Source organism: Tupaia chinensis, unplaced genomic scaffold (assembly GCF_000334495.1).
Source record: "Tupaia chinensis unplaced genomic scaffold, TupChi_1.0 Scaffold000077_1, whole genome shotgun sequence".
NCBI lineage: Eukaryota > Metazoa > Chordata > Mammalia > Scandentia > Tupaiidae > Tupaia > Tupaia belangeri.
Window position 1 is genome coordinate 5,586,065 of NW_006159538.1, and position 13,385 is coordinate 5,599,449.

The 13,385-nt window shown below is 49.9% G+C and overlaps 1 protein-coding gene across 2 annotated transcripts in view; it reads right to left on the reverse strand.

Annotated features, from left to right (window-relative positions):
• Positions 1 to 13,385, reverse strand: part of TEAD1 (TEA domain transcription factor 1) — a gene marked incomplete at its 5' end in the record, with an annotated part of 80,053 nt that overhangs the window by 47,228 nt on the left and 19,440 nt on the right. For both annotated transcript variants that reach the window (XM_014584803.2, XM_014584802.2), the window contains 4 exon segments: positions 9,393 to 9,517; positions 10,531 to 10,592; positions 11,530 to 11,576; positions 12,736 to 12,870. In XM_014584803.2, coding sequence (XP_014440289.1) covers positions 9,393 to 9,517; positions 10,531 to 10,592; positions 11,530 to 11,576; positions 12,736 to 12,870 — 369 coding nt within the window.

Below are 13,385 nucleotides of genomic sequence, written 5' to 3' on the forward strand. Positions count from 1 at the left end.
TCCCTACACATGGGTGGCTCAGGAGGGCTAAGGGCTGAGTACGGTGACAGCTACAGGGAGGCAGGTGGGTGGGCAGTGGCTCAGAGCCACTGAGGAAATGCCCTGCAGACAGGCTGGGCATGAAGGAGTTAGCAGGGCGGCTCAGCAGTCATCCAAGATGTTGGGAGGCCGGAGCGAGGGCCCACACCACGCCATCGCCACCATCTCTGGAACACACACCAGCTCCGTGTCCTAGTAGAACCATGTTTGGTAAAACATACGAGAAAAACCTGGGAGAAGTCCAACCACTGGGCATGGCCAAGCGTCAGCCCTGCTGCTGCTCTCCAAGAACACGGAAGCCAAGCGTACTTTCCGATCATGGACTCTAAGCCTGGGATGCACGTTAATGACACATGCACTACAAGTGAGCTCGGCTGTTTTCGAGCTGTGCGGCCCAAGGCAAGTTGCTTACCATTTCTGGGCCTTGGCTTCCTCGTCAGAATGCAGGAAGACGTGAGCCTGCCCTTCTCAAAGGGTTAATATGAATATGATGGTCAAATGAAATAGTGGCCATGCAAGTTCCATGCAGGTCATGAGATCCACATGCAAGCCCTGAACTGGGGGAGAAATGGAGCCTTATTTCTGTAGGACCCGAAAGCAGATCTGCCTGAAGCACCAGGCTCTATTCTGAGAAGCAGCCCCAGCCTTAGCAGTCACTGCAGGGCTAGAATGCTTCCCCAGAGACTGCATGCCCTTCTCCACCTGCCCAGGACCCAGGCAAGACTCTTCCTGGGGGCCTGGAATGGAATCTTGCTTTTGCTCTCACGCTCCAATGCCCACACACGAACCTCCTTCCCGCCTTCCTTCCACAGGCCTCACTCTTCAATGTCATCTGTCCTCAGAGCTACTCTGGTCACATTTTCCAAACTGAAGTCATTGCCTTGTGGTCTGACAAAGGAATTTTAGTGGACCTGTGAATTTAGGCCTTTGACAGAAACTATAAAGATACGAGAAGTAAATCACCCCTAGGCCCGCATTGGACTAGCTGCCGTTATGGAAAAGATACAGAGCCCTGCAGGATGTATGTGCAGAATTCGAAGCAGGCTTGATCAGAGGCCTGCCATTCCCCCAGAGGGGAGAACTGAGGCTCCCCCAGCCATGAAGGTGTGAGGGAGCCACTCCCACCCATATCCATGAAGTTGCCCCAGAAAGATGCTGGAGCAGCAAAGCTCCTCGCCTTCTGGCTGGAGTGCTGCCGCCACTTCAGGAATCTTCTCCTCCCTTGCAGCCTCAGTTGTGCATCCTGACTTCCTCCACATGTCCATCTGTGAGCAGGGAATAATCCCTGCCCTCCCCACGGCCCTGGTGCTAGGAGAAGCAGCCTTCCTTCCCACACCGGGCGCTCACACATGGGAGGACACTTGGCAAACGGCACCATCTCCCTCTTCTTTTCCCCAAATTCCTTGAGCATCAGCTTCTAATTCACCGTTCAAACGCCAGCTCTCCCCTCTAATAGCTGAATCCCGGCTAAGTGACTTAACTTTCTGAGCCTCTCTGTCCCCGACTCCTATTTCAGTCACTTATTTCAGGATAACAAGAAACATGGTCACCAAGGCAGGTCTTAACTATCTGCTTCCTCTTCCATCCCATGACTCTTCAAATTATATTCGCATCCTTGGCCACACAGTCATTTCATTTATCCTCTTCTTACTGCTAATTCATCTCCACACCGCTCCCTTCGGCCATTCCCAGCCTTCCACTCCCTCAGCTCTGCCTCTGCCCAGGTTTGGTCCTCAAGGCTCATCACCTGGGCATAGGGAATCCAAACTCCACCCGGCCCGTCCCCTAACCTGCTGCAGCTACCACCTTCCTGAAGTACACATCGGATCGCCTCCTCTCTTTAAGGGAGAAAAGGGGGCCAGCAGGTGGTGTGGTGGTTAAGGTGCTGGACTCTCACATGGTCGACTGTGGTTTGAGTCCTGGACCTGGTGGCTTGAAACTCATGCAGGGCTTGTTTGTGTGTGCGCGCGTGCAAGCGTACACCCAAAATCCCAGAAGGAGAATGGAGGAAAAGAGATTGTGGTGGGGCCATCCCCCTCAGGGGATGTCACTGTCTTTTTTTTAAGAATTATTTTATTTAACTTTATTATTTACTTATTTATTTATTTCAATTTGACTAGAGAGGGAGAGGGTGAGAAAGTGAGAAAGCAGGCCACCAGGTCTGGAACTCGAACTGTGGTCAGCCATGTGACCCTTGACCACATGCCTCCTGCCGGCCCAATGTCACTCTCTTAAAGTGCATGTGCCCTATGGAAAGAACCTAAAAAGTGTGGGGGGGAGGAGATGCATTCACTTTACAGGATGCGTCGGTAAACATCTCTAGAAGATCCACATGAAGGTGCTAACAGTGGTTATCTACCTGAGGGGAGGGGTCAGAAAGAACGGATGTCTCTCTCATTCTTTAATGTTTCCATAGGGTCACTGGAAGTCATGATGCATTTTTGCATAGAAAAACATATCATGACTTCCCTGGCGACCCAACAGATTCTGGGCCACACGAATTCACTACTAGTAAATTGAACTACTACACACAAAATTAACTACTGTCCAAAACAATTCTGGCTCGCACCTGGACTTCAAGGGTGCAAATCACCTGGTGAGCACATCCTCCTAGGCCTGGTCCCTTGTCCAGCTCTCTGGGCCGATTTTCTACTACATTACTAGAAGAAATCCAGGTTCGAGGTCTGTGAACTGCTCAACCTGCCCAGGGATGTTACTTACTGCAATGAGCAGCGAGGCTGGTCCAGGTATGCCCACTTTCCGGACGGAAACTGAAGCTGAGTTGTGAGTTATTCGCTCCAAATCTCTCACAGTTGCTACGAATTTAAATAGCAGCCCTCTCTTGGCTAGAAGACACACTAGAACATGATGGAAGAGCTGTTTGGAAAGTGAAGGTGGGAGCACTCTTTGCTCCTCTAGCTCCTCGCCCCAAACCCTGGAAGAATCCCAGAACCACAGGTGGGAAAGGAGTGTAGAGAAAACCCAGTCCCGCGCTCCACCCAGCAGAAAGGGCCCGGGACAGCAGCCTTGCTCCGGACACTCCTATTTTGGAGGCAGCTGCTGATACTTCTGAACAATGTCATTATTTATCCAGAGTACAGTCAAGCAGTACAGAATACAAGGTGGGGCCAACCCATGGCATGTGATGGTGGCCACTCCGTGAGGTTCTTGATAACCACATCTCTGTCTTAATGTTCCTTATTACACAGGACATACGACAGCACCTGTGCCACGGCACCCGGCGTGGAGCCCGTAAGAGCTCGGTGAGCACTGCTGGGCTCACTAATGCTGCAATGGACGGGGCATTTCTTATGCAGAGCTGCGCGGGCCTGCCTGGCACAAGTTTGTTCCTATACCACACATCTGCAAGACAGCCTTCTTCCACACCTAAAGAGGATCATCTCCCTCCCGAAGCTCTCCCTCCTCCAGCTGTGTGACTCCTCCCCACAATGTCCTTCATGCCATGTGTTCTCTTCTGGCCTGGGGCTCCCGCTCATCCAGGCTGGAGTTGGGGCATCGCTTGAGGCTTTATCAGGAAAACCACTCCTACCACAGGTATAGGATTCCGTTTACAGCTCACTAAGGCCCGGTTTCATCAGTCTAAAAAGTAGCAGCTCCTTCCTTCAGCCTCCAGAGTGGGCCCTGATTTCAAGCAAGCCCTTGTACATAGCTCACCTTACACGGGGGATCTTGCACTCAACACTTGCCGTTCTTTGAAGTGCCAACACTGAAACCGTGCAGTCTTTTCGAGCCTTACCCACCACTTCTAAAACAGTCTTTGTTTTTTAAGACTCTTTCCTTCTTCCCCCTCTGCTGTTTTTGTCTTAGCTTCTAGTGGAGCCAAGGGTAACAGAGGGACTGACTTGCTGGTTCTCCACCAACATAAACCACCACCAACTCGGGAAACGCTGCCATCTGCTCCACACGGGAGGCAGAGCCAGCAGGGGGCGCTCCTCCCCCGATGACTGTCCATTAGCTCCTCAGCCTTGGACGGCTCATCAGACACAAATGGAGCACGCGGCCTGCTGGTCAGTCTCAGGACGTGGGGTCGGCAGGCCTGGACCTGAATCTCAGTGCAATGTCAGCTGGCCGTCTCATGCTGGGCAAGTCCTCCTGAGGGCTGACAGCGACGATGTGTAGGGTTGGCACATGGAAATTGTTTAATAAGCACTCGCCATCACTATGGTTGGTGCTGAAGCAGACCCGCTACGGTGGGAGTGGCAGAGCTGTCAGGTTCATAGTGGTGGCAAGGATGACACATGTGGTGAACCAAAGAGGGAATTTCAAGAAACGCTGGCACTAAGGGAGCAGACTTAGGCCAAGGAGCAGCAGATGAGGTTCTCCTCTGGTCTCTGGTTACTAAAGTGTGTAGTCATGTCTTATCTCTTCTTGGGAGGTGGCGCGGACAGACTAGGGTTCAAAGCTGGCTACAGCCACTACCTGTAAGAAAGCAATCTCTCCAAACATCTTCTATCGAGGGAAGAGAACCACCTACCTACCTCAAAGGATTATAGTAAAAATGGACAATGGGTAGAAATCACTAATGAAAAATAGCACTGCACCTGGCTACTTAATTTGGTTTCATCATCATTGCCTATAAGTTCTCTTCTACTAAAAATATCTTAAAACCCTATGATTCCAAAGAGCTCAGCCATCACAAAACAGAGGAAAATCTTTGTGTACATTTATATGCGGCAGAGATGTGAAGAGTCCAATTGCAAAGTTTAATTTCTTTAGGGCCTTCTGATCATTGTGGGCTTTCTGAGCAAATTAACATGCTTAATGGTTGAGGCTAAAATTTAAGTACCATATATTCAGATTTGTTAAAATGTAGCAGTTAAATTTATTTTAGATAGTTTAATAATAATAATAAAAGAATATTATGAATTTTTCTGGGTAACTTTAGTCTCAAAGTACTATTACACCTTTATTATATTAGCACCTGTTTGCCCCCCAAAAAGTCCACATGAGATTATTTAAGAGGCTGGTGCGTGTGACATTGTCAAATGTTTTAAATAATCTTGTTAGTACTCCCCCATTTTAATTAGTCACCTTTTGATCCCTCTAGCACAGAACTATGCATCCTCAGACCCTCGCGTCTCCGCTAAAATCGAATGCATACGGACTTCGCAATCTGTCATGTATTCATATATACACTAAAGTCACCTGCATTTAATTGCAGAAAGAATGTTCCTAATATAGGAATGTCAGAAGCAACATCATTGAGACTGAAGTTACAGCAAAACAATTTTACAACAGTGATATAGCTTTAGTTGTCAATATATAATATATATCATTTAATATAACATAAGCCAGAAAAATCAGCATATATTAGAGGGTGTTATTTTCTGAAATTAGACATTAAAAACTTTCCAGAAAGTCTATACACTCACTAGAGAGACAGGGGAAAGCACCCTTCAATGGGTATAGTCACACGCAATTCCCTTCTCCTGTTTCTCCATTCCTTTGGAATTTTGGGCATGCACACACACATGCCAGACGTGGTTTTCAAATAGTAGGGACTGGAATTTGAACTGTCCAGTTGACCCTGTAGGATCTGGCTCCCTTAACCATTAAGGCCAAGAGGCCGGCCCTGAATTACACGTTTTTAATCTACAGAGGGGGTAGCTTCCGGCTACTCCTCATTAGCACCTGGTGGTCCCTGACACACTGCCTCTGGGTAGTTTGTATCTGTCTTCACGGCAGTGTAGACACTCGAGAACCAGGGTATTTCCTTCACTGCTGCATCTCAAACACCTGAAACAGCAGTTGGCACGTAGCAGGTGTTCCAAAAGTACCTGAGAATGAATTCCAGTCTCTCCCAGTTCTCAACTCATATCCCCTCAAACACCAGATTTTCTCATTGGACTCAAGGGTGTTGACTCCATTTATTTCAGGACCTTCGAAGCCACATGCTGGTGTTGAGTCTATTAGGTTGTTGGAAAAGCCATGATGTATTTTCTACTTTTTCTATGCAAAATGTGTCATGATTTTCCCAATAACCTAATATACAGCCCAGCTTTATTTTCCCCACATGAAAATTTCGTTTATTAATCCTCTCATGAAAAATGCGCACAATCACCACCGACAGTCTTTGCACAACTTTTACTCCTTCAACTGTCCTCCAATCTCCAGCTCACTTTTTTTTTTTGGAGAGGTTTTTGCTATAGGGCGCGTGTGCTCGCCAGACAGACAGACAGAGACAGAGACAGAGACAGAGACAGAAAGTGAGAAATCACCCCCCAGAGGGGATGGTCACACCGCAATCCCTTCTCCTCCATTTTCCTCTCAGGATCTTGGGCACGCACGCACGCCCGGCATGAGTTTTAAGCCACCGAGTCCGGGACTTGAACCGCGGTCGACTACATGGGAGTCCAGAGATATAGCCATTACGCTAACTGCTGGTTCCCTCCAGCTCACTTTTTGCCAACACTGGCCTTTGCAGTCCCCCTGACTTTCTCCATTCTGTTCTTGCATTTCTTTCACTGTTTTCTTGACATCTTTTTCTTCTCATATAGGCCATGTCTTGCAAGTCTAGGTTTGGGTTCATTTTTCTTGTATAATCCAAAGAAAATGCCAAAGCCAGTTGTCTTGCCACCAGCAAAATGGGTTCTGAACCCAAACACAAAGATGACATATGGTGTGATCTTGTACATTTTCACTGGTTTTTCCTGAATTTCTGTCTTAGGTACTGTTGTCTTCCTGGGGTGAAGGACAGCAACTAACACTTGTTTCCTCTGAGGTAGTCGGATGTTCATGCACTTCCTGCTACGGACAGTTACTGTGTCATTCATGATGGTGGTCGATCCCTAGCCCAGCATTTCTACCCAACAGGAAAGGGCCAGATCCAGCTGAATCATTCAGGTTCTTACATGGAATCCTGATTGTACATGAAACACGGGTCTCTGGACTTCACTCTGGGGACTCGGCAGGCCCCAGTCTTACTAAAATCCACCAGTATCATAGGCTGCTTTCTTGACAAGGGGTCATCACCTTGGATTGTCTGTCTCCCTTGCTTTTCCCCTGCTCCCTCTTCCATCTCTCAGGTTAAGGGGGTACTTCATGAAAGCCTGCCCTGTTCCGTTGCTTCCCTGCCGCGCCCAGCATTCAGTGTTCCTCCCTCCAGCAGTCAGTGTTGGTCCTTCCTAGTGGTCATCATATTTTGCAGTGATCTCTCAGGTAATGATCTGCTCCCTTTCTGCCCGTGCGCACACCCTACCGGATGTGATCCCACCAGGGCAGAAGCTGGGGCTGTCTGGCTACAGCATCAGTGCGACTCCTCACACATGCAGACGCACATCATGTTCACAGAATGGACTGAATGAAACAGTGACCCACAGTGTTAAGTCTCACCAATACAAGAACCAAAACAGGGAATTCAGTATGCTGGGCCCTAACATGGCCATAACTGGAAAGCACAGAAGCTTAGTGAGGGGACTATCACAGAGTGTTTTAATTAAAAAAAAAAAAAAATTTTAAATTATGATACAATATTCCATAATCTCCTAACCAGAGAAACAAACATCATCTTGGGGATTTTGTTCCCAGTGCCTTGGGAGTTCTGTTCCTAAAAAAAACAAAACCGTACGCAAAGGGTGAGATTTGCTCACCCAGGAGATAGGCACAACGAATACACAATTTGAGAGAGCTTCCAAACTCCGAGGTCGTGTTTCATAGCACTGAAAAGAGTATTCTGGAGTAGAAGATCTGGGCTCCTGGTTCCTCGCACGCTGGCTAACTATCCTGTGTGGGTCATTTCTGCCTGGCCTCAGTTTCATCATCCGTGTAGTGGAGAACTCAGAACCCGATGGGGCACCATGAGGACGGAATGAAGCAACACAGTACTCTGGAAACTAGGAGGTGTTTAGACAGACAAAGCTAAGGGAGGCGGAGGCATTATCTGGGCCGAAGTCCAGCCTTCACCAAAGAACCAGGTGTATATCGCAAAAAGACTGAGAAGCATAGAACCATGGAGATAATCTTGGGGCTCCTCTTAGTGTTCCCCAAATTCCCACGGCTATTAGCCCATCACATCCCCTCCTCGGCTATGAGAAGAGAGGTCTCTCCGGCCTTCTACTGATTCCCACAGCCTCGCTTTCCTGAACCAGCCCTCACAGGCTCAATGACGGCCACACTTCTTCCTCCTAACTCAGAAGCAGCTCTGTTTTTACTGCCCGCTTGCAGAGTTCACAGTTCAAGGGTAGGAATGTCGGTGGGCCACATGTGGGTCCCCAGGTCTCCTCCCTGGTAACAGCTGGTCCAGAGCACCTCCTCGGGAGGCTCCCCACTGAGATCGAGCACACACACTCCTGAGGGAGGGGGGTCAGCATGGCAGTTAGCTACTGCAGACAGCACACGCGTTTGCGACGCTTTCCTGATAAGAGAACGACTGCAAGGCCCCAACGTGCAGACAGCATGGGAACTCTGTGCTTTTGGTGGCCCAGCACGGGTGGGATGGGATGACACAGAGAATATGGACAGGAGCTGGTGAGAATCCTGAAGACAGACTCATGACTCCTTCGGCTTCTGCCTTGAGCTCACCCACACACAGATGCAATGTTCATACTCACAGCCAAGGAGTGGGTGGGAAGAAAGGGCCCGAGCCTGCTGGGTGGGAACGAGGGAAGTCACATATGTATGGGAAGTGATGGGCCTGGCTGAGGAACTGTGGGATGACAATACAAGAGAGGCCGGGGGGAGACGGAAGAGAAGAAAACGACAAACAGGGCACAGATGCCAACATTACTGGTCTGTGTGTCAAACAGAATGCAGCACATTCTGCGTTAAATGGTTAAAAATCGCTTTGTTAGTTTTTCGTAAGAAGATCACTACTTGTTATCTCAAGAAAGCACAGGTTAGAAAGTCAGTATAAAGCAATGGCTGGAAGGTCAGGCTTTGGCGTTTTAAAGATGAGGTTCTACATGTGAACTCACTGGCTGTTAACTGTGTGACCTGGAGGAAGTTACTTAACTTTTCTGTTTCTTCTTCTAAGAGTCAGTCCCCACCCTCTCATAGGGTTTTTATGAGAATACAAAGTGACTGAACATCTAAACAGGAACAGTGAGGCTCAGTAACTGTTTCTGTTACATTTTATCAAACCCAAGAACCAATCAAAGACCCCACTTCCAGCTCAGAGCACCAACAAATATCCAGTACTGCAGGTCTACACCTCTGAGAGGAGCACTTTATATTTGCTCAGAAGGCTGCACGGCTCCCCCGCCCCAGGTTTGTTTCTGCGCAGTGCACCTGTCGGGCATGAGGGTAGGGGAAGGGAAAAGACAAAGAGCAGAATGAGAAGTGGGCAGGAGTAGAAGCGAGTTCTGAGTCTGACACACCTCTCTGAGTGCACTCACCGAGTCTGGGTCTCGCTGCTGTTCAAGAAAAGCTGAAAACTCCACCAGGCGAAGCTTGGTTGTGCCAATAGAGCGGCCCTGCCAGGCAGGGACTGAGGGAGCTGGGGCTGATGCAGGCTCGAACCCTGAAAAACCAATGGGCACCTTTAAACCTGACCATTTGCAAAACCTCAGGCCAACACCGGGGCAAGGCTCTACCAAATGCACAGTGTAGAAGGGCAAGCCAACAGCCCCCTCTCTGCTGGGAGGGCCTCACTGAGGCAGTGGTGGGATTCTGGCGTGGGCCCCAGACACAGTGCCAGGCCGCATGCTCCTCAGGAAGCCAGTTTCAGCTATGGGTAAGGGCTGTGGCATGATCCTGGATAAGGGGCTGAGCTGGGGACCATGCCAGGAACCATGAGGAGTCCAAGGCGAAGGCTTCGGAAGACTACCTATGAGAACGATGTGCCTGAACTTCTCGCCTGTCTAGCCCCTCTTACGACTGTGGTCGCCAGCACCATAGAACCTTCTCTCAGACACAGTATTGGAGCAGAGGGCAACACGGGTATGATTTTCAGCTAGGGACATCCGTGACAGAGAGCAGTAATTTTACACTACACCCTGAGCAGTGCGACTGAGCTAACTCTGTGTATGTAGGGGGTGGCCAGGGTACATTTGGTGGGGACAGAGACAGGCAGGCTGGCCAGATGTGTGTTTTCTACTGTGCACTTCTACACTTCCATGCAAGCTCTACTTCAAAGAAAGAGTACTAAGAATTGCTATTTATTTATCGAAGAAAGGGCAAACCAGACTACCTGCCCTCAAGACTTAGATTGCCCAAGGAAGCCAGTTTACGGGAAGGGAGGGGCCACAATAACTTCCCCTTCTACGGGTGATCCAGTGTCATCCTAAGCGAAAGTGGTAAGACTTCCTGTTTCTTTAAACACCCATCTAAAGACCTCTTAGGAGGTGACTGAGGGAAAGAGAACCTGAGGGGACTCTCCCTGACCCTCCTGAGCTCTAGGCTAATCCTTGCTTTAAGGGGACACCCATACATTTGCAAGTGATGGAGTGCAAACTGTGGCAGACAGGCACCGCCACACTCTCAGGGTCAGCTGCATAGGACCCATTCCCCAAAGGGCATCCCAGGGAGACTCACCTGGAATGGGGGCTGTGACCGCTGGCTGGATGGGGTAGGCCTGTTGCACAAAAGGCTTGACGCTGGGGACAGAGGGGTGGCAAGGGTAAGACTGTGATGGCACCAGCTGGCCTCGGCCTCCCAGGGCAGAGCCCCACGCCCCCACCCCGCCTGCAGGGGGCAGTACATTCTAGGCAGCACCCAGTTGGGACCAAGGTGGCAGCAATCTCCCATGGACAGAGGCCAGCTGGGTGAGGGCATCAAAGCACCAAGCCTCATGCCAGGGAAGTGGGGCAAGCTGGACAGACACCAGCCTGACTTCCCTGTACGGTGACATCCACCTGTGAGCCGCTTTTCAATGGCAAGGACCAAAGTCAGTGGTCGCCACTACCAGGCAAGGCCCAGGGCACACTTGAGACTTCTATTCTACAGGTCAGACCGTTCAAGGTTTTGGACAATACAGAAGTACAAGGGGACTTCAAAAAGTTCGTGAAAAAAATAGGATTGAAGTATGAGTTTATTTCGGTGCTCCCCCCCCAATTAGAAATCCACACATAGTTTTTCACTGATATGCATTTCCCGTAAACTTCTTGAAGACCCCTCCTTTTTCCTGCCTGCCTCCCTGACTCCCGAGGCCAGCAAGATTTTCTGTTAAAAAATCGGCCCGCATTCACAGGGAAAATCAGACAGGACTGGGCTATAGGACCTTGTCGGCCACCCTCTCTCAGGCAAGGACGACAAGACCCCGGGCTCTGCCCTCCAGTCATGAAGGGAGCCGGGACTCACTTCCCATTTCTTCTAGCTGGATGGCCACTAATACATCAAGTGGGAATGAGAGCTCCAGCTCTCCCTCATCTGAGAGGTCAGTCTCTTTCCTGCCTTGGCCTCAGTAGACACGGGGGATAACTTCAAGCGCCCATTTTAGCCCTCCTTTAAGCCCTGACACAGGGCGGGGAACTTTTCCCAGGGTGGGCTGTCACCAGCCCCTTGCTGTCAGAGCCAGCCCCTCCTCAGACTTACTCTTGTGAGGATCCTGGCTGCCCTGTCTGTATCATTCCCGGCCAGAACTGGAAGGCAAAAGGCAAAGGCTTCAGGGTTATTTCACTTCAGCGCACGGCTCCGGATGTGAGCTGGCGGCCCTGCTGAAGGACAGTGGGTTCTGGTGCCCACCAGCTAGCTGCACTATCACCCTCCCCCAGTGTAGACGGGGTCCCCACTGTGCACAAGATCACAAGCTGTGTGCTTGGCCTGGCAACCCACACTCCCCTTTGCTCCTGTTTCCCGAAAACCCTCAAAGGGCATGGACCAGTCAGCAGCCCCTCAAGGTTCTTGATAGACCTGACAGAGACCTGGGTCTGTCTGCTGCAGGGGTTCACAAATACTATGACTGGATGCTCAATGTGTACCCCCATCTTCTTCTTCCTCCCTCAGTTCTGAAGCACTCCCTGCATAATATTCTGCCCTCCATGGCTCACAGCCTGAAGGCTCCTAGGGACAGAGGACAAAGCTCGGGAGCCCTAAGAAGCAGGCACCCCCTTTGCTGAGAGCTTCCCTGAGGTACTTCTGCCTGCCACTGCCCTGCTGGAGGGGCAACAGGACATAAAGAGAAAAACGCAGGCTCTGAAGTCCCGCAACCCTGGGGTCGAATCCTAACATCACGGTATCACTCTCCATCGGATTATGATCAAGGTGCCCAATCTTGTTTGCTGCCAAGTAACCTCAACTTTCTCATCTGTAAAATGCAGTAACAGTAAGAGGCATTTAAGGTTACTAGGGAAATCGAATGAGATTGATTGATAAGTGTCCCAGTAGTTTGTCCTCTTTAGGGGCTCAATGCCTTACATTGACCTTGAAGACACAAGAACAGATACCAAGGGCCACCAAAAAAATACAGAGCAGAAGATGCAGATCACAACCCAGAAGTGATTAATTAATTCCATGTTTCCAGGGACAAATGATTCCTTCTTCTTTCTCTTTTCTCTCCTGCCTTGTCTTCTTCCTTCTCGTTATCCCCTCCTTCCCCCCATCTCTTCTTCTCTTCTAGTCTTCCTCCTTCCCTCACCTCCCCCACACCCCTCTAGCACTCTGCTTCCCTTCCCTTCCTTCTTTCACTACTCTGCACCCAGCATCAATTAACAAGCGGGGCCAGGTGGAAGGTCGAGTGCTTGCTCATGTCAACCCCGTGGCCGCAGTGGCCATCATGACTGGATCTGATTCAGGACTTACCCCCGGCGCCCCTGGGAAGGTTGGGCGTGGAATCCCGGGCAGCCCCAGCTTGTTGTGAATGGCAGTGGCTGAGACGATCTGTGCTGAAGACATGGCCGCCATGTGCTGCAGGGCCTTATCCTTTGCAGTCTGATCCTTGAAGGTGACAGTGACACACCGACTTAATATGTAACACGTGGCTACCAGGCAGGTTAAATGGGCACAGCCACGAGCACATGGACTAAAATACAGAGCCACAAAAAAAAAAAAAAAAAAAAAGGCCAAAAAAAGCAAACATGCATGGATAAACAAACACAGCCAGAAGGCTAAAACACACGCAACCCACTAACTCAGAACATTTACTGAGAACACCCAGTGGCAAGGTTTAAAAAAAAACTTAAATGCTTTTTCTAACAGAATGGGAAGCCTCTGAGATGGGTAGACAACATGTTTCCTTTTTCAGCTTCCAGAAGGAGGTTTCTGCAATTACTTAAAACACATAAAGGGGGAGAAATGCAGGCCTCGCTCTTAAGTCCACAGATGGGAGGAGGGTAAGAGGGGAGATGCGGATGGATAGGGATAGGACCATCCACAGTGTAGGGAGCCCGTGTTTGTGCTATGTGCTGGCTGCCACGGGCCACGGGCCACAGGCCACAGGCCACGGGCCACCG